Source organism: Eucyclogobius newberryi, unplaced genomic scaffold (genome assembly GCF_026437365.1).
Source record: "Eucyclogobius newberryi isolate DKJ021-1_F unplaced genomic scaffold, fEucNew1.0.hap1 SCAF_4, whole genome shotgun sequence".
Classification (NCBI taxonomy): Eukaryota; Metazoa; Chordata; class Actinopteri; order Gobiiformes; family Gobiidae; genus Eucyclogobius; species Eucyclogobius newberryi.
Genome location: NW_027316056.1, coordinates 25,933,687 through 25,955,821, shown reverse-complemented (window position 1 = coordinate 25,955,821; position 22,135 = coordinate 25,933,687). Strand labels below are relative to the sequence as shown.

At 39.1% G+C, this 22,135-nt stretch overlaps 1 protein-coding gene across 1 annotated transcript; it reads right to left on the bottom strand.

Annotated features, from left to right (window-relative positions):
* Positions 1-2,860: 2,860 nt before the first annotated feature.
* On the bottom strand, positions 2,861-21,847 carry suclg1 (succinate-CoA ligase GDP/ADP-forming subunit alph). The gene is made up of 9 exons (XM_072462600.1): positions 21,614-21,847; positions 20,655-20,755; positions 18,995-19,111; positions 17,344-17,556; positions 15,306-15,363; positions 14,854-14,937; positions 12,647-12,798; positions 8,244-8,432; positions 2,861-3,110 (listed from the first exon to the last, which is right to left on the bottom strand). The coding sequence occupies exons 1-9, from the start codon at positions 21,645-21,647 to the stop codon at positions 3,081-3,083; spliced, it is 978 nt and encodes a 325-aa protein (XP_072318701.1). The 5' UTR covers positions 21,648-21,847; the 3' UTR covers positions 2,861-3,080.
* Between the last annotated feature and the right edge of the window lie 288 nt (positions 21,848-22,135).

Here is a 22,135-nt window from a genome sequence, read left to right as displayed (position 1 = left end):
CTTTACTTGTTTGGAGACAGGGGAGGAAAATAAGACCATACTACTGAGAGAAAAGCTTTCGGACAGGTTTTTTTTGTTGAAATGTTTGGATTTAAAATGAGCGTGTGGTTTCAAGGCTGTGTGGATGATTGCGCTGAATACATCTTTGAAAAGTCCATGCACACTAGCGACAAAGCGCCACCAAAAAGGTTCAAGATCAGTCAATTATCTCTTTAAAAGAAACATTGCAATTGAAAGAGAATCGGACGCATTTTAAGCATACACGACGATGACTTTAACATTGCAAATTTGGACAGTTTGCGGTTTTTAAAGTGCTCCAATGTTTGAGTGAACTTGTGTTACCGAACTGCCACTCTAAACCTCTTTGCTGTGGCATGGGTGAACAAATAGTAACAGACTGGTTTCCATACACACCTCACTGTGACACACACATTGGCACTCAGATGTTGCATGGTGGACGGGGCACTCACTGACGGAGCAGAGTTCATTAGGACTGCCGTCTCAACTGTGGAAAACTTCCCCTGTAATGAAGTCTCGCAGAGTCTGTGGGTGGTGAGCCGCTCTCCACTTTATGAAAACCCTGAACTTCCACTCGCTCGAGGAGAACTGACCAGTACAGTCGGTCCGCAGCTTATTCAGGCCACGCAAACGCTGCTTTTGTAATCGTTTTTAACCGCGGTGACGTCGATTTAGATACTAAGGAATGTGCACTATTCTCAATACCAGTTTCAATACCATATTATTGATGTGAAGGTTTTAGACAATATATTGACAGTTTAAATAGAAAAGAATAGTTATAGTTGGTAATAGTTATCTTGTGGCGTTATGCATGTTCTGAAAAAGCTCAAGATTATTTTAAAACTGTTCAGAAAAGGTCAAATTTGATACCGATAGTGATTTTTTTTAGTATACTCGACTTAAAACTGAATTCTATAGACACTAGTGCGCATTATTGTTAAGTGCTGTGATATCAATGTTAAGATATTAATTCTGATTTAATTTTAATTGACAAGCAAACTGTCAAAAAAAAATAAAAAAATAAGAAAACTTAAAAACGCCAAATATTCTCAACCCCAAAAGGTAAAATCTGTCCTGTTAATATTTTGTTTTGTATCTTAAGTTAGATACTTTTGACATCTCTAGTTGACTGTGTATAGCAAAATGAAAAAATAAAGGAAAACGTTTGCATATTTTATCCTTTTACGATATTGACATCCAGTCGACTATAATCTGTCTCAGCAGATGGAAGTTTAAAGTTCATGTTGACTTCTACAGGTTTTTTAATTAATATATATTCTGTGATAGATTGAACTGAATGCTGTCCTACTTGTTTATCTTCATGGGTTGTATTCAGGCTTGAGGAAGCAAATAAACATGCATTCATTATTGGCATTAAAAGCTTAAAAAGTGGTGGACCTTTTCTATTTTCACATTTTATAAGATGCATGTAATTAGAAAAAATTTTTTACTCTTTACATTTGCGTTTGAAATGATTTCACAGTAGCAAAGGTCCGTGGAGCTAATTACACCACAGTTTTGTAAAACAGTGTCAAACATTTTTCAAACAGCAGATTACCAGCAGCCGCAGCAGCCGCACACTTCTGTCTGCTTCACATCTTTGGAGCGAGTTGCACCAAAAGCTTATTGCCAGCTTTGCAACTTCAACACAGGAACAAACTTCTAAGCTTCTAAACAAATAGGCTTTCTATTGCATTGTCAGTCATTATGTTAATTCACTAATGCAGATTAAAAAGTAATTGTTGACAATGTGTGCAGAAAATAATGGGCCTTGGCTTACTGCTGTGGAGCAGATAAGAGCTTGCAGATATGTCCAGTCTAGTGCATTATATGCTTCATTACTCTTTTGTGGCCGGCGCTGTAATGCAAAAGACTGAACTACTTTAACCTTACCATCTCATCCAGTTTCCACCTTGTTTACAGCAATGGCCTGTTGATTTAATACACAGCTTTATTTAGAGGCTTGAACCATCTTAAAAGGGGCTGCCATATAAAGTCCAGATGAAACTATTCAAATATTGAAATATAGTTAAGGTAGAGTGAAGCAGAAAGAAATTGTAACTTTCAAAGTCAGAACATTGTGGGGAATTCACACAAACAACAATCTCCTGGAGTCCAAATGTGCAGCTTTGTTTACAGCAGGAGTTCATCACCCGTTGAGCAAACTGTGGCCATTTTCAAGTCTGACGCATTTGTTTTTCACTTAAGAGAGAAGTCTTGTCTTTAGAGCATAAATGGGACTGTATTTATTTTGTGATTACCACTTAGGATTCCATATGTCATCACTTAGAAGCCCATTTTGTCCTTATGTCTTTTGAAACACGTATGACTAAATGTATTCTAAATTATGTATCATTATTGTTTATATTTATATGGTGCTTTTCCACCTTCAAGGCACTCAAAGGCCACATGTCGACAAAACCAACTGTATAATTTATCATAATCTAAATAGTTTGGCTTTAGTTTAACAGTTGGATGATCGCAGCGCCTTTAGTGTCTTGCTAACATAACATTTCTTTTCATTTGACAATCCGTGACAATTCTCTGCATACAATACATGGAATTTAAGCTCCTGTATGAAGCCGGAGCAGGAACGGTGTGGATAATAATGAGCGCACATCTGTTTGTCCGGCGCAGCGTGTGGAAATGTGCAGAAGAAACACAGCAGGAACAAATGATGGGAAAGGTTTTTTCTTATTCAGGTGGACAGCCGGTGAAATGTGCCGTGGAATACATCTTACAGGAAGAGCACAAGAAATGAAACGGATCACCTAGGTTACCATGGCACCTTCCCGTAAACCGGCGCACAGAGACAAAACAACAACTTGCGAGCAATGCACAAGGAGTTATGTGGCATACCATTAAGACACCATTTTTTATTCATTCTCTCTGTGCAAGGTACAAGATCGTGGCAGAAATTACAATATAAACATTGCAAGTGTGCGCTGAAAGGTATTTGGGTAGTTGTACACACTGCATGAGTATTCCACCTCCAGAGTCGGGCTGCTCGTCTCCATTTCGGGTGACGGGTTAGAGGTCGGGGGGGCGACGTCGTGTGGAGTTTAGCTCAACATCTTCCTCTTTTCGAACTCCTACAGACGCAGACGAAAAAGGGGTGGGGAAAAAGTGAAATGGGCAGAAGAGATTATTCATTTATGCAGAATTCACACGGCTGGGTTTGGATTCCGATGTGGAGCGTTGAATGGGCTCTTAAGTTGAAATTATAGTATCGTGAGTAGTAAAAAAAAACACATTTCGATACCAAGGAATCGCTTGTTCGATGCTCTTTAAGTCAAGGTTTTAGACATTTTCAACATTAAATAATAGATTTTTTTTTACACTGTGGTTCATTCTAAAAGTGCCCAGGAAAGTTTACATTATGTCCTGTAAAACGTTTATTTATTTATTTTTTGCATTGATACTTTTCTGTACTAGTTTTAGTATTGATCAATAACATTTTTGATCATTTTAATTATTCCTATAAAGTTGTAATGAAGCATCCGTTGCCAAATTGCAATAGTAAACTAAAACAGCGTCCTCTTTGAACGAAAGCTTGCTCGGATCTGCAAAATGTGGTTGCAGCTCTTCCTAAACAATAGGTCATGTACCCATTTACATACATCTAAAATATCGTACAACTCTATGATTGAATGTCTTTTCAATTTACTTATAGCACAGAAGGGAAGTTACTTAATGCAAATATAATGCATCTGTTCTACACTCACTGCAACAGACTTGGCCTTACCTGGTGCTATACTGCCCCCTATAGGAGGACTTACGCTATAGAGTTCAGATCGGCTGCTCTAAACTCAATCTAAAATCGAAGCGAAGACGTTTAGTTGGGTGGAAGGCTATCCGGGGACAGTCCAACCCTTGCTCAGGTAGAAAGAGTGCAGATAGAGGTGCAGGAGATGAGTTTTAGAAGAAAAGTCTAAACGGGACCCAAAAAAAATAAGGGACAAAAGGTAGAAGTGGCAGTAGCGAGGCGAGTTTTGGGCAAAAGCAGGAGAGTGAGAGACAGTGTTTCTAGGTGACGGAGAGAACTGTGTGAAAGAAATGCTTGTCAAGCCACTTCAAGATGAAGCACAAAGAAAGGAAGAAAGCATGAAAGAAGGAGAAGAGAGAGAAGAGAAAGAAAAAAAAGAAGTGACGAGACGGGGCTTTGTGAAGTGAACATCAGCTATTCAACAAGAGGGACAGATCTAGAATGTGGTATTCTTAAAATCTTGAGGTTGTAGAATGTAACACTTAGATTTGTATACCGTATTTATTATACCCAAGACACACGGTACAGTGCCTTTTAATGCGTTTCTAATTTGAATGGCCGTCTTTATATAGTCCTTGGCGTGATAATTAAAACTGTATCAAATAAATCTGTTGGAAAGTGACATGAAAACTGTACAAAACAATTCTGACAATTAACATGGGCCAGCAGTTAACATGTCGAGGAATCATAAAGGTGAAAGCAAGCATTTCTTTTTACTTTCCAGGAGTCTTGGAAGGCTGCAGGCGATCAGAGCTGGCAGTTTTTTTTTATTTTTATTTCCCAGAGCCACTGGTTAGTTTTTACCAATTAAACTGAGCTTTCTGAACCACACTGACAGCAGCCTGAATAACCACAGGCAATGGCTTGACAAATGGAGAAAACATGGGCCATAACTTGCAGTGTGCTTGTTGGCCTTCAAGAATACTATACTATAAGAGTCATTTGTTATGGTTGTTTCTCGAAGTGATCACATGAACTAGGAAACAGCTACGTAAATGACATCATGATGAAGTTGAACCTTCCTGGGTAAATAAGACAATTTCATCTCCTTTATCCTGTTATACATTTTCAATGTTACTATAAAGTCACATATCACCATTGATCTTAAACCTCCCACTTGCATTGGTCTTGATCTTTACAACCAAAACAAGATTGTCAATTATAATTTAGAAGCCATTTTTACACGGGTCATTTAAACTTCTGTGCCTAATCTGTGTTGCAACACTAGAATTTACCCATCGTGGGACAAATAAAGGTTATCTTATCTTATCTTAATCTTACACAACAAAGGTTATTAAGAATAATGTTCCTAACTTGCAGTAGCACTGTTCCCACAGGCTGTGTTCATTTAGAACATCTAACACTCTGCGTTTCATTGCACAGATTATTAGTCCTCATGTAACAAATGCAGACTTGGTGATTGATTCACCATTTCTTTGAGGATTTCAATATTAATGACTAACAAATCAAACTGATACTTAACAAGTGACAGAGTGAAGGGTTACTACTGCCCACTTCATTCATTTACAATTGACCCATATGTGATAATTAAGTCTATAGTTAATTGATTACACACACTGAACTCTACTGGCCACTTGAACGAGGAAATCATTCCAAATGAGGACGCCATGGCCAATAAAATATTGTCAAGTGAACAAGCTTCAGTGAGGTGGCAAATGCAATGGTGCTTTATATAAAATGTGATTGTTTTTATCTGCATTTAACTTACGCTTGTTATGCCAAAGACAAAAGTATGTCTGTTGTGACTTTAGCTCAAGTCAAAAACCAGTCATCATTCTACTCTCACTACTGATGGTTTCTTTTATTCTTTACATTAACTAGACGTTTTTTGTGAAAACCTACTTTGTTCAGTTTAACTAAAATTTAAAATATCAGCAATATTGTTTTATTGCCATCGTTTGTTATGATAAATGTTTCATTTCAGCTTTTAATCATATGAAATACATATGGAAATACCTTTTTATAAAGATAAGATAAGATAAGATATTCCTTTATTGTCCCACATGGGGAAATTTCATTGGTGCAACGCAGGTAGATACAGAGGTAGATCCAGAAGAACAGATCACTTATAGGAAGTCTGAAAAACACTTTCAGTAGAAGATCTCCTATAAATAAATAAAAAACTCCCATAGACAAATAAATAAATAAATACCATTGCATGTGATCCCGACAGTAATTGCACATGAATATGTGTCACGACAGCACATAGACTGCACATGAATTTCACTGTAAATTATAAAGACAGAAATGTAACTAGATCTATTTATGAATTTCATCAATAATACACTTGATTTGTAAATGGTCTCCAGTCTCCATTGGTCAACCATTAAATATCAATTTACAATAGAAATCTGGTAAGATAATTGTTATTTCATTAATAATAATTTGTCTTAATGTGAGATGCATCTCTAGTTCTTTGAGTATAAATGACAAATGTAATGGCCCCTCAGCAAGTGACGGCATAACAGAAAAGTGATTGCAGCTTCATTATTGTATATGCATAACTCATTGTCGAGCGATTAACGATGCCTTTACTGCACTTGAACGCGTTTATGGATCGGCGCTCACGGCAGCTCTGGCCTCGGTCGTGGTGCGAGGATTCCCCGGCCCGAGCCCCTTCCCACACGTTATTGCCTCCATTACAGCGGTCACTGCGATTAACAGAGATGTATGAACACAATGTGCGGCGAAATGAGCGGCTGCGCGAGAAGTTTTTCATCATTACCCGCAATGATTATGAATTAAACTTGGGGGCGAGAAAACGCGTGTAAATCCATATCTGCGTGCAGTAGTTGCCAGTAGTGGTAATGAAAGTATGAAAAGATGAATGGTTGTAATACACGCTTTCACTTTTTATACGTCTTGTTAACAGCGTTTCCTTAGAGATGAATTGAAATTAAAAAAGGCTGCGTCGCCGAATCAGCTGCAGTCAACACACACACACACACGTTTATTAATTTCTGCCCTTTTCTGCCTCTCGGTATGGCGTGTTAAAAGTTCAATCACGACTGTTCCACACTCACCAAAATTATGTTCACAGTAAACTTGATTAGTAATGGCATGTGCGGGAAAGAAATGAGAAGTAGTACTAGACGACATGGCTGTATTTAGATTAGCTCCCCGAATGATGGGTTGAATGTCAGCGACTATTAACTCGCTCCGTCGAGTGTAAAATAAAAATATAACCTTTGAGTTTGTTTTGTTTGTCTGCATGATTTCCAAAGATAAGAGAAAATCAATTCTTTCGCACACTATTCATATTCAGATTTGAAATAAAAAGCAACGACCCTGGTTAGTCATTTGTTACTCCGTGTTCACTTGCAAATTGATTAGAATAATGAGAGGTAAGAATAGCAAACAATAAAGGGGTATTTGCATTTATATTTCAGACTCTGACAAAACACTGACTGAAAATTCTGGGAGTGAGCACAAAAGAACAGTGAGCTTCTACTGCTTTACCAAATGGGCCAGAGAAGGAAAAACTGGAGTGTTTTTTAAGCCATCTGTTCTGTTAAAGTTTTATGATCTTGGTAAACAAGAATATTGTCTTTCACTAAACAGACAAAAGCCGTTTGCCAAAAGGCTAAAGTGCTATAAATGTATTACTGCTATATTATTTGTGTTCATGGTTGTCTGACAATACAATGAGAATGTAATACAATGAGACACTTTGGGTAATACAAGATGCTTTCTTGATGTCTTTTCGCACATTCTCTTAAGTCATTGAGGTTTGTTTAAATTCTATTGACGTGTAAACATTTGTATTAATTTACTTTCATACGATCTACAACTTACATATTCATAGTAGGTATATAATGTTCTGTATGTAATGAATCTCACTGTACCATATTCATGGTATCATCACTGTTATATTCCAAAGTATTAAGAACTAAAAGAGTTTAAAAACTGTTATTTCTTCATGTTGTTGGCACTGAAATTATTTTAAAAGTTGTTGTTGCAACAACACTTTATTATTGTGGTACGATACAATATCACAATATTTCAGTTACATTCCTTATTTTCAAATTATTCTTATAAAAATACCATACAAACTGCACTGTGCAGAGTGTGAAACTTTACACACACACACTATACCAGAGGTGTCCCAACCCGGCCCTTAGGACTGCTGGTGATTAGGCCCAGATATAAGAAGTACTACCAAATGCTGTATGCACCAACACCAACTCCATAACAAACGTGTAGGTGTGAGGCAGACCTGATATTAAAAAGGTGCCTTAATAGAGATGTGGCAACACAGTCAAATCTTAGACGCTTCAATTATTTTTTGAATGATTCACCGTGTTGAGCACCAGTCTGAGGTATTTGATGAAGAAGTCTGGCACTACCCTGCACTCCACCTGACCCTAACCCTAACCCTTCACCTAAAGAGTTATGGTAATTACACTGAATAATGCTCGTGCTAAGGAAAGCCCCTCACCTTGTACATAGTGCTGCCCAGCTGAGCAGGGGACATGCTGACTACCACTTTGGCCGACTGCAGGGCTGCGATCTTCTCTTTGGCTCCGCCCTTCCCACCAGCGATGATGGCGCCAGCGTGGCCCATCCTGCGACCAGGAGGAGCAGTCAGCCCCGCGATGAAGGACACCACCGGCTTGGCATTAACACCCTGGACACGGCAAGGGAACAGGACGACACAAACATGAGTGCAAAATTAGATGAAAGAAGACAGACTCTGAGCCGTCAAGATGTGAGCGCAATTAGAAAGGCCAATAAATGGAGGAAAAGAAAAAACAGGAAGGACGGCAGCACTCTGGAGGAGGCGGCTGTACAGAGGCAGAATTAGTCTCTGCACCTGCATTTGATTCATTCATTAGAAATTGGAACACTGCATGTCCCCCCATTAGAGAGCCGTGATAACAGGGTCCTGTAAGCAGCCATCTCAGTCTACATTATTAAAACAAAGGGTCAATCAAGCCATTTAATTGCATGGCTTGCTGTAGGACCAGATAGGGGCCCCGGCTCCTGCCATTTCATATCATCTCATTTCTGAGATAGTAATTAGTCATGCAGGCACTGATTAGCCCAGCGCCCGTCTGTGATGCTTGCTCAGTGATGGATGTTTCGTTCAACAGTTAAGATCATTTCCAAGGTGAAGTGAGCTAATATTTCATCTTCAGCAATAACATCCTAACCGTCGCGAGAGGATCTGGGCGTGAACCGCATGTGTGGCTAATCTTTCATACTTAGGAATAACGGCATAATTGAAGGGGACGGCTTTGGATGCGCACACGCTTTCCTCTTTGTCACGTGACGCGGGCTTTTCAGAGTGAAAGTGACGCGTTTAAACACCGCAGCGACGCGTCCTACTGAAGACCTGCTGCGGCTATTTCAACAGTCCATTTCAAACCGAGATGGCAGACACAAATATAAACTGAGGATGGCTTTTAAATAATGAAGCTTATTAGGATCAGCATCGCACATGGAAACTCGCACTTCTGGTTAGCAGGACTGAGGCAACGTGACCATTGTCTAAATATGTTTTTTCTAGACTTTTAGATCATGTTGTGCATTGACATCGTCATGTAAACCAGGTCTCAAATCTACTTTAACCAATAAACTTTCATTGCTTTATGAATCCTTGCCTCCCTGGATCGCTAACAATGCACACAGAGGCGAAATAAGTGAAAAAGCACCATTCAATTCACTTACATTTCATTGCTAGCACTTCAGATGTACGCATTAGGCCAATTACGAGGCCAATTACGAGGCCAGTATGGGAGCTATGCAACTTTGCAAGTCAAATAAACTGAGGAAAGCCGTGTTGTGTAAACATAAAAAACAGCCCAATCCTCTGTCTTACTTTGCTTCTTAATCTTACTAGCAATTAACCACTTCTGTACACTTGGCAGGCAGAACATAAAAGCAATGCACTATGTCGCCTGAATTACAAGGGTTTAGCTCGGCTTACTGGAAGACGGGTTAAAAGTCTGTGGACAGAAAAAAAAAAAAGAGAATTAAACTTAAGGTGCAAAATAGCCCGACCTACTTGATATGCATGAAGCAATTTGTAACACGGTTATTTTATGTAAAAGACATTTCTGACATCAGTAAGCCTGTGAAACTGCGGCAATGATAGGCAGACCTTTGATGCAGGTGACTTTTAACAGCACATTACTTTGGAAAGTGCGGCAGCTGTTGATGAAAAGTGAAGCTTCAAATGTGCCCCGGAACATGACGGGTGACAGCGAGCCTGGTGGCGAGAGTTTATACCCGCCTTTCTGAGTGTGCGTGCGTCTGTGCCTGCGTCTGTGCCTGCGTCTGTGCCTGCGTCTGTGCCTGCGTCTGTGCCTGCGTCTGTGCCTGCGTCTGTAAGGATCGGGATTTAATATTACTTTATATTACGTTTATAAAGATGTTTGTGGTATGATTCTTTTGACAATCCGTCTGAATCTTTTGAAATGTTCTTCCGTCTACCGCATCACCATCCCTCATGTCAAGTTCCTGACCAGCTTCGCAAAACTGAACTTTCTGAATGACAGATCAAGTTAATGTGACAAAAACAGACAAACAAAAAAGTTTTTTTACATTTAGATGCATTTTTTGTACACTAGACTGCATTCAAAATACTACATTTTGCTTCTAAAATGGACAAGGTTAGATTGTGACCTGAACATTGACGATTATGAATGACCCTGATCATCTTTACAGCCCTGCTTGTACAGAAGTTAAATATTCATACCTGACGTCCACTGAACGTTACATCGGGCTTTCTACTTTGCAGGGTACTGAACGGCTTTTCCGTAAACAGTAAATACAGTTAATGTTTTCCTCTCAATACGGGGATTGGGGGGGGATAAAACGCAAACCCACAACTTGTTTATTGCCTTTTCTCCAATATTAACAGGCTTTTTTTCATGTCTTGCAGCCCTCGTGTAAGTTATGTCTGAATCATGGAATATAGACTAGAACGCTGCAGGATGCAAGTTCATTCCCTGGCGGCGGTCTGCACTCCCAAAGTTAATTTATATGTGGTGCAATTGCTGCTTCTTTAGTGACTCGGACAATTAAAATGAATTATGGGAGAGAAGAGAAATAGACTTTTGTGCACATTAATGTTCGGAGCGTCCTCGCTTCTACTTTACAGCCACTGCATGCTTCCTATTAATACAAAACACTTACGGGAGCTGCTCTAGGTTATCGTTCCGGCGACTGGCATTCCAATAAGCTGGTATTAGAAAAAAGAAACAACTCTACCCTTCTTTGTACTGCTGAAACCGAGGCTACAAAAGTACAATCGAATGCTTACAGGACTATGAAGCTCGGCGTTTAGCTGGGGTTTCTACATTTCAAACTGTCCCTCACTGTCAACACTGCCTTGTTGGATGGGAGGCTGCTTGTACTTTACTTTGTCGAGGGAGATGACTTATTCTGATGAGACGCGAGTGAGAGATTTGCATGCATTAGGAGCAGCCATGGTAAATCAAATTCACTTTTTAAGCTCACGAGTGCCACTGCTCATACACGCGTTCACTCAAGCGCTGAAACAAAACATGCACTGGTAAAACGCACAGAAGGAAAGGCAATGGGACACATTCGCAACATTCAAGAATTGGCTGTCACAATCCCAGATGGAGGTCGGGAGTGGACCTATATACGTCTGGACTATTCGCTGTTTTTGAATGAAAAAGGAAATCTAAAACAGCCACAAATGTTATACTTGTCTAAAAATGTTCTTAATGCTAACTTAACTTACCGTGTGATTCTAATTGAAAGCCCTTCCTTGCAACTGAGAACTATCACTTGATTTGGTTACCGGTTAATAATGTTTAAAGCAACAGCAATAAACAATATTTTGGCAATACAGTTACATTTCCATTTGTTTGAAAGGGAGCAGGAAAAAACATCAAAGTTCATGTGCACAACCAACATCTGCATCACCGAATGTATCGGGGTGTAAATATTAAAGCTCAGGATTTGATCAATGAATGAACATGGAATAAGCTCAGTGAGCCAGTAGTGAAACACATAATCAATAAGTTGTAGCCTATATGTCCTGTTTAATGTCCTAATGTTTTCCTTGGCAGACAATTCAAAGAGAACTCTAGACAATACCATAATAATAGAAGGATTAAATGTTTGTTCTTCGCCTCTATATCTTGCAAAAAAAAAAACATTAGCTTTTGTTTGTTTTTAAATTGCCCCGACTCTGCTTCTGTTCCACATCTAATTTGTTCCATAGCGTTGCATAAACTGTAGCACAGAAGCTTTTCAAAGTGGTTCTGTGCTTTCACGTGTGACTGAAAAATGCCACCAAAAGAATCAAACTAAGCCTATGACAGGGAAGAGGTTTACCTTTATACCAGTATTTACGGACATATGTTATAGGCGACATGCTTAGGACTTTTCATCCTTTAAAAAGATAGTTTTTTTAATAGTGAAGTGCTGTGGCGACTTGTCAAAGTTTTACCACTCAGTTAAAAGTCAAACGTCAGTAACAAGTTTGGAATGACCCGCTGGGGAGGCCAGTCTTCACCTTGCTGCATTTTGTGACAGGTGGGAATCGCATTTGTTCCTGAAACAGTCAACACCATGAAATTCTGGAATTGTTACCTTCATTCATTTGCCAGCCTTTGGTCTGTGCCATACAGATTCACAGAGTCACTAGAGAAAGCCTCGGGCGGGGATAAGATGCAAAAGGACATTTTTTTAAAGCTCCTTTTGTTCCGAAACCGCTTTCTGCACTTCACTCAAACTGATATATTTGAAAGGGCATGACTACAAGCTAATTCAAAGGGGGATAAATAATTGATAGCAGCTGATATATGAGGTGAAGTGGAAGTTTAATATGAGGAGAGTGAGGTTGTAGAATGGGGTCCATACCGAGTTATGCTCTTTGAGGTACTCTGCTGCTTTCTCCTCTGCATCGCCTCCAATCTCACCGATCAGAATGATGCCCTCCGTCTTTGGGTCCTGGAGGAACACTTCCAGACAGTCTATGAAGTTCGTGCCATTAAAAGGGTCCCCACCAATCCCTGTTTTAAAAAAAAGACACAGCAAACACTTGTAGCACACTTAGGATTCCCGCAGGCATCATCTGTGTGAATATGTGAGGATTATGTGCCTGTTTAGCCTCTGGGTTGAAAACAACGTCGCTGAAAGGTTTGCTCAAGATTTTCTTTCATCAGACAGTGTCCCGACTGCTTCAGGTGTCTGCGCTCAACAGAAATATTAAGTTCCTCCACAGAGAAAAGTATTTAGAAAGCGAGTTCGTCTAAGAAAAAGGGGCAAACTCTGTTCAACTAAACTGACTTTAATAGTTTAGTAGTGCGTATATCAAACCAGTACAAACTTAATGTACTTTGATGATTGATTGTGTTAAGTAACTTTATCATACTGTACATAGGTTAAGAGAGAATGAGTGCCATTTTTATATACAATATTTATAATTATTTAAATTACAAAAGGTTTAAATTTGTTTCAGTTCAACCACAATAAATGTATTTCATGGGTGTATACATGACTTGGCACATGTTACAATTGGGACATTTTTTTCCTTTAAAGTTCAATATTTAATTACCTATGTCACACAAATTGCTTAGGGGACACTTAAAAGGCAAGAATATAGGGAAAAAGTGCAGTGGATTTTATGTTCTTGTATTGTAATTAAAAACCATGAGCACTGACAAAAATCACTTGCATAATAATTATAGCAAAGGCGAGTAACATTGCCAGGAACAAAGTCGGCATTGATATTAAATATTGTGGTAAGTGCAATTTGCAGAAGCCCTGAGGTCATTCTCAGATTTAAGAGGTCTCCTTCTGAAGCACCAATAAACCCCTTAATGAACTCTCCAGCGTTAATACAGTCACAGCACTGGCTTTATGAAGTCTGGCAAACAAGGTCTATAATTAAAATGACTAAATAAGAATGTAGCCAACTTGTTTTAATGCATGAGAGTCCAAGCTCGTCTTTGACAAACACTAAAACTTGTTGCAAGGCCAAAAATGTTTTTCATGATTTATTCATTCTTATTTATTGACCTTTATTTATCAAGGACAGTCCCATTGAAATTTCCCATTTCAGGGGAGCCTTGGCCCCAAAGGGGAGGAGTCTATTGTACATGTTTTTAGTGGTAGAGGAAACCGGAGCACCCGGGAGGATCCCTACAGACACAGGGAGAACATGCAAAGACCCCATGCCACCTGGGACCTTCTTGTTCTGCAACAAAAGCGCCAACTGCTGCGCTACAACATTACACAGATATAACACAGCTGTCAAGGACATCTGGGTTAAAGTTAGATCTATGAAAAGTTATTGTTAATATAAATTATGAAATGAGATTCTACAAAATGCAATTCAGGAGTTATACTTGATATATGGAATAAAAGTGAGGGCTTGAGACCATCACTGAGAACAGTCTTGGGAGAAAAATGGGTTATTTGTGAATACACCATTTTTATTTGCTTGTGTTGAAAAGTGTAATTATTGCTGCTTTAACAGTGTTTTGTGCAGTAGAATGAAAAAAGGAGTACATGTAAAAGTTACATGTAACATACAGTATAGTGTCATCATCATATACTATTGAGTAGCATTACATCCTTTTGAATTTTAAGAAAACATGAATGATTGGCTTATACTTTTGATATAGTCTTCTGTTTTGTCAATATGGTAAAGTCAGGGATGATGGATTACATCATGGATACACTGACATGATGATACATGAAACATCATAAACGTGTCACGACGGCTGGAGTGACGTGTCAAATAAATCATCATCTCTTACCAGTACAAGATGAATAACTAAATAATTCAGCTAAAACAAGGTGAATATTCATAATCTGATATGGTCAATTTAAGTGGCCACATTGTTTGCAACATTTCATTTAGAATAATATTGTGCAGTCTTTAGATACATACTACTTTGATACGAAAAGCTGTGAATATTTTGCACAGGTGTGAATAGCATATTAGGTTGCCTTTTTCTTGAGGAACAAAGTGTAGAAGACTTCAAAACCTTGACCTTTAAAGAGCTGCCACAGAGTATGCTAAATTTAAATTCACATGCCAGAGGTGAGTGGAGGCTTACCCACGCAGAGCGACTGACCCAGACCCACTTGTGTGGTTTGGTGCACGGCTTCATATGTCAACGTGCCCGATCGTGACACAATGCCTGGAACATAGAGGAGAGATGTTGGTATACTTTGTGTTTATACAATGTTTTACAAACGGCACAGAAAGGAGTGTTTACGACTCGGCTCTGCAACAGCTGTTCTGTCTGCGCATTGCTAAACTCAAGACTTCTCAAAGGTTCAGTGGCCAAATCCAATACACTGTGTTTAAGGAGCGGTTAGTGTGACAGTTTTACAATGGAAAACCATCTGAAAAAGGTAAACAGTAGAAGTGGGCAATATATCAGCAAATATAGGATAATTGCATTTGCCGTTTTAGACCGAGCATGCATTTTTAAATATCTGTCATCTAGTTTTGGCATTAAAAAAACAAATTTACAATCTGAATAATGGTGGCATGATTCCTTACCAATCCTTCCTTTCTTGTGAATGTGGCCAGGCATAATCCCGATCTTGCACTCTCCAGGCTGGAAAAATAACATGTCCCACAACATTAAAGACACTAGTAACACTGTGCAGCATCCAATGAAGTAAAAATGTATGAGATGCATTTAAACAAATGCAATAATGTGCATTTAGGCCTGTCATGATGTATTTTTTTGACAGACGATATATCGCCACTGAAAATATCTCGCCAAACGATATTATTGAGCACAGCGTTTTACACAGCTAAGCCCGAACCAAAATAAACAACCAACAAACAATTGGCTGGACCCTCTGTAGTTTTGCCCCCTGTGGTCTAATTTACAAGCTCTCCACGGAGGAATATCAGATTTTAAACTGTCTACATTTTCTTTTAGTAAATATAAAGGGCAGTATAGCTGGTGTCTGGAGGGATGGTCTGATTGGCCCTAGTTTTGACAATTGATCTTTGCAAACGATAAAGATAATTTGACAAGAAAAGTGTTTTAGGGACTTGTAATAAAGTTAAAATGTCCAGGTGGAATCATATAAAATCTGTATGAAAGTCTTATTGATTTTTTTATTTTTCTTATGGCATTTTAAAAAAGGTAATTTTCTTTTTTGTTGCAGAGTATAAACTGAGCCCGATTCATCCCAGAATGTTTGATATGACAGAAAATAAGGGTTAAGGCTTTCTTTTTGTATGTATATTTATATGTATATGTATATTTAACATGACAAGCAGTTTGATAGTTTCCTTTTATCTGATTGTGGACAAAAAGGATTAAATTAAGATAAAGTCAGAGGGTCCATTGGTGGAACAACCTCATAGTAACAAGACTTGTACTTCTAAAAATGATTAACGGTAGTGCTTAGTAATTACAAAAACCTTTAGAATTTTAATTAACTGCTGTTGCAATTCTACAATCAAATAAGTGTTATAATGATTATTTCTCACAATATAGTCTGCCAAGCAATCGTATATCCCATAATCAATGGGATTTAATTCAATTGAAATATTGTATTGCCTTTTTACAGGTTGGTTTGAGGTAGAATATAAAGCAGAGCCATGTGCTGTGGAGCATTCTGCTTTTGCAGATGTGATTGGCAGAAACTCTTTCCTCCGTTCCACAGGAGGAAATGCATTATGCTCAAAAGGCACATATAGCCACACTTATGCTCTAAGCATAAGGCTTCATAACTCTATGAATGCAAGGCCAAAAGAGAAAGGAGCAAACTTTTATGTTTACTGTGATCAGTTTTGCTGTGCACTTATTTTTTAATTAGTCAGATAAAAACAAACACCAGGATTGATCTCCTACACTGTTAACTTTCTCTACAGCCGCGCTGCAAGGACGCACAGGGAGCGGGTGGCACTGGGACTGCGCCGTAAAACCCAGAGTTTGGCGTCAGAGGCTCGGGCGGGACAGTAGTTGGCTTTGGCTGGTTTAAATGGTGGTTCGCTGCTGCCTGGCTCACGTCTCTTCCGCACAGTGAGCCTGTGGAAGCCGTGGCTCAGTCGCCACCTTGGCTCCGTGATCACTTGCGAGGGCAAACACGCACATGCATGCATTTTTCTAGTCTGTGTATTTTCCTCCCTAGTAATTATCAAGACAGGGCAATGTGCAATAATCACCAAATGAATTACGTTGCCATAACACCCACACAGATGTTTTCAATTTCTTTATCCGTTAGAAAGTAAACTCTGAAAGTAATAAAACATTTGGATGATACTTAAGGAAAGGTCAGTGGTGGGCGAAAACAAAATTGATTAGTTTTTGGTTCAGTCCATAAGACTTTAGGATGGGGCCAAGAACTGTGACCTCATCATCTGCTACTAAAGAGCATCTCACAAATAAGATACAGATCTAAATACATATCTTCAAAAATTACATTTGGGTTCTATGTAACATATTTAAATAACACCATTATTTTAATTTCCTTTGTATCAAAGGTAAACACTATTTTAATTCTATTATAACGATTCCTAAATTGAAGGGGTTTGTGTGTGTTAAAGAGGAGTGTGAATGAGCGTGTGGGCTTACATTGATGACTCCGGGGCAGTTGGGGCCTATGAGACGTGTAGTGCCCTGGCGCAGCAGCTTGTGTTTGACTTGCACCATGTCCTGCTGGGGGATGCCCTCAGTGATGCACACCACCAGGGGCATCTCTGCATCAATGGCCTCGATGATGGCCTTCGCTGCATACGGTGGGGGCACATAAATCACAGTGGCATCTGCCCCCGTGCCCTCTCTTGCCTGTGGAGTACAAACGTAAAACACTAACAGCGTGCATGATCTTATTTCTACAGTGATGAAACAGTGCCACCTAATGTTGACTGGGAATATAACACTGGGAAGGGTATTGGCTTCGTTTAGGTGCTAGGAACAGCTTTTTCCAGACAGAAAATAAAAACTGGGGTGGTGGGTTGATGAGAAATACAATGTATTAATTCACAACTAAAAAGGTTGTTGAGCTTTGTCTTACAAAAACAACAGTAACTCAAGAAACACATTGATTAACTGACATATCACTGTTATTGATGATCAGATTTGATAAGTACATGTAAAAAAACAAGCATTCGTACACAAGGCAATTAAAAAGTGCTTCACACAACAGGACAAAATGCACTGAAATCACAAAATAGACTAGAGAAGAGTGCAAATAAAATCCTCAGTCATATGCGCCGCTAAACAAAATAGTTTTTAGCCTAGATTTGAACATTGTCAGAGTAGAGGCCTGGTGTCAGTGAAACATAGCTCTGAGTGTCGTCTGCATAATTGTGATGGGACACATCTTTGCTGCGTATCAACTGTCCCAACTGCAGCATGTAGAGGTTGAGCAGAAGAGGCGCCAGGATTGACCCTTGTGGCACCCCACAGGCATGTGGTTACATATTTCAACAAAATACTTCCCATCTTCCAGATAGGACTTAACCCAATAATTAGATGCTGTAAATTGGTTAATCTGATCATTCTGATTAACTTCTGGTCAATGTGATCAGTGTTCTTCAAACACCCAGTTAGCATAAGGCGCCTAATATGGAACAGTCTTCCTGAAGATGTAAGAAAGGCTTCTACTCTAGCAAAGTTCAAATCTAAGCTAAAAACATTTTTGTTTAGCTGTGCATATGACTGAAATTATTTTTTTGCACTCTTCTCTTTTAGGTCTTAAAACTTTTTCGTGATTTCTGTCATGTCTTTGTGATTTTAATGCATTTTTTCCTGTTGTGTGAAGCACTTTGAATTGCCTTGCGTACGAATTGTGCTTTATGTTGTGTGACGCAAACCCTGCCCTGTAACATCTGAGACTTGTGAAACGTGTGTATAAACCCATCACGGTGAAAAAATAGGATGCTAGGAATGTGTTAAGATCCTTTAAAGTTAGGATATGTATGATGTGCTCTTACTGGTTTAAATAAACATGTACAATAACAACTTAATCTGGATTGTCAGTGGTTTCGCCAGCCTCAAGGTTTGTTTATTCTGAGCAAATACGGATCATGCCTCATTTGAAAGCTCCGAAGCTGCTCTTGGAAGGAAATACTACCGGAAGCCAAAAAAATATTTTAAAGTCACTCAAGACCAAGCAAATACAACTAAATGTGCACATAGTATCGACAAGAAACCACAATGCATTCCGATTACGCCACTTGAATTATTATCATATAAAAGGAGAACATAAATGGTTGCTTACATCTTTGACGGAGTTGAAGACCGGCAGGCCGAGGTGCTCCTTCCCTCCCTTTCCTGGGGAGACACCCCCCACTAACCGGGTGCCATAGTCAATAGCCTGCTGACTGTGAAATGTTCCCTGAAAGTAGAGAGGAATCAGCATGGACAAGACAAACTGGCTGGCATGCAGGATTAATCACCTGTGCTGAGGAAGAAGACATAGAAGGGCGAGAGTTTCTGGCAAATACATTCAATAGAGAGTGTTGGAACTTTTTTGACAAGTGAATAATGATGTAAGCATGGTTTAATCTGCTTTCAAAGTTGTCACAAAACAAATGAAATATAGTTTCGGATATCCTGTGGAGCAGACTGTTCAAATACATTTCACAGAAACCAAGTGCCAAGTGTTGCTTTTCATGTCGGCCCCTGGGAAGCGCTCACAGGCAGGGATATTCAAACTTTTTTTCTCAAACTAGGAAATGTTTTAAATAATTGGATCCAACTACATTAAAGAGAAACATATAAAGTATAAATGATCAAATAAAAAATACATGTTATTGAGGTGAGACACAAGTAAAATATTGTAACATAAACTAAGTTATTGTAAGGTGCATGAAACAGATACTCATGACGAAAATGAAGAGCATCAGAAGAGTGTACAAATCATTGTCTGAAAAACAAACTTTGATCTTCCTGTATTAGGTTAATTATTGGTGATGATGCAGAAACCGTGAAAAAAGTAACCACTTTTGAAGAAGTTCGAAAGATTTCTCCACTCCTCATCTCTCAAATCCTTCATTGTCCTAAGATAGCTGCTTTATGCCTTTTGGTGTAAGTGCAAATGCAGGGACAATCAATTTGGGAAATCACTTTCTTGAAAGGCAGCGACGTCACAACGTGAACTCAATAGCACTTTCTTAATTTCTCATCCTTTTATAATTACCCATAGCGTTCACTGTGGTTAACCTTTTATGTGGAATACAAAATGGGAAAAGGGACATGAAGGGGAAATAAATCATACAACAAAGCACACAGGTTATGGCTTGTTAAACTTGCCACTTAATATTGTACTTGATTAGATGAGGAGCAATAAGAAAAAAAGAGGCATTATTGGCCTGATTATATGTTCTTTTAAATATAAAGAGCAACAGGTACAGATTATTTTGCCGTTTATACTATATAATTATAATAAAGACGTGAAATATTTATCTACCCCTGACATTTCTAAGAAATATAATCAGCAAACTGTCATGCTCTTACATGTTAAAGGCGCAATTGACGATTTTTCGGCGATTTGAGAACGCAGGCGGAAGTGCGAATGCCACTCCCCCGTGCGGACTGATACAACACACACGTGCGTTTGTTTATTAGCGCAACGGAGCGCATCGCATCGCTCGTCTCCCGTAGATTTCTGTCCACTTCTGTGTCAGCTCGAACAGTCTTTCTCCGTCTTCATTTTGCTCCGTACACTGAGGGAACTATATTATGATAGATCCATGCGCTTAGGCACGCGGAAACGTGGGGACGCCACGAGGAAATATGATAAAAAAATTGCTGAAAAAAATCGTCCATTCCACCTTTAAGAGAGTAATGTCCGACATGACTGACGGACATGACTGTATTTGTGCTAAATCACTGCATGAGACATTGTTGTCAATGAAGCCAGATGAAAAGAGACAAACCTGCTTCCCCGTGAACCCCTGGCAGATGACTTTAGTGTCCTTGTTGATGTACAGGTGTTTCCTTGATGCTGTATAACAATGCCTCACTCCATTCTGCTGCACTAAACACACACATTAAACAAATATCTGGTTGAAACAAGATCTAAAGTTCATATAGCATTCAAATTAAGTGAAAATTATGAATAATTGGAAATTATGTGTGAGTTGGACCAATATAGTGCTATTTTTACAATATAAATGAACTGAATTAATATAGAGCGAGCATATAACAAAGAGGTGCTACAAGACAGACAACATAGCTGAAATTAGGACATAAATCCATACATCATGGACATGTTGTTGTAGAGGTCATGGGACTTTGAAGAATCTCAGTAAACCTAACACGACCCAACGAGGGTTCAAGAAGATTATTTATATTGACATATCCATGAACATTAGGGTGATCTTTGACCCCAACACTGCTGTTCACTTATCAACAGCCAGGCGCAAAGTCCACTTAGGGGTAATTATCATTATACACATTCGTTCATTTTTTAACACAAACTGAGATCATTTTTTAGAGAATGCAGGTTGCTGTGTGTAAATCTTGACTTCAATGGCAACAGAGTTCACTTTCACACAGGAATTTGAAGTTGAAGTCTCTGCAGTAAAAGGACAACCAGAAGGCAAAATACAAGGTCACACAGCCCAGTGCTGAGGTTAAACTTATAACATGACCTTACACTGGCTGCATGGCACTGGCTGCATGGCACTGGTGCCACTTCAGTCTTTAACTGTCAGAGAAGAGAAGTGCTGGGGCTAATCCTGTTAGCATACCCACTGACAGCACAACATGGTCTGGTGAGAAGGCCTACCAGCTTTAATGATCAGAATGAAGATGAACAGACATGTTCATGTGTACAAGCAACGCTTCCTAACATTATAATGTGCCAAAACGGTAAATTAAGTCAAATACTTACGAAGCAGCCTGGCAAACAACCTGGTATGTGACATCTTCGGTCACTCACCAATGACACTGGGGCCCCAGGACCTCACAGATGTCTTTTAGTTGACCTCAAATATCGGCGTTAAAAACTAAAACTCTGTAAATGTAATTCACTTTGCATCAACATAACTGTAGACAATTAAATTGTATGCACCCATAGTAACTGCTGACCATTGCTGTATATTGCACCAACGCAGAATTTGAGCTTTTATCATTTTACGTCAAAGGCAAATGGAATGGGCACACTTCAAATCACAATGAACTGTGGGTAATGAAGTCCTTAGCAAGATTCGGAAGACTTCCAAAGTAGATCTTTAGAGGGCGACAAAGCCACATTGAATAACCTTCACTGTACCCCTCATCCAATGCCGTGTGGGGGGTTCATTGTAGAAAACGTAGTTTGGTTTATTGTATGATAAATAGAGTTTTTGCATGTCACTTTTGCAATGGTTTGTGATAACATGTTCACGATCTCCCGTGTCGTCGTCATGGAAGT

Coding starts and splice junctions, on each gene's coding strand:
- suclg1 (XM_072462600.1), bottom strand. CDS start 21,647: ATGTCACATACCAGGTTGTTTGCCAGGCTGCTTC. Junction 14,938..15,305: donor TCACAAGAAAGGAAGGATTG/GTAAGGAATCAT, acceptor TCTATGTTCCAG/GCATTGTGTCACGATCGGGC. Junction 3,111..8,243: donor TGGGCAGCACTATGTACAAG/GTGAGGGGCTTT, acceptor CTGCGTCTGTAG/GAGTTCGAAAAGAGGAAGAT.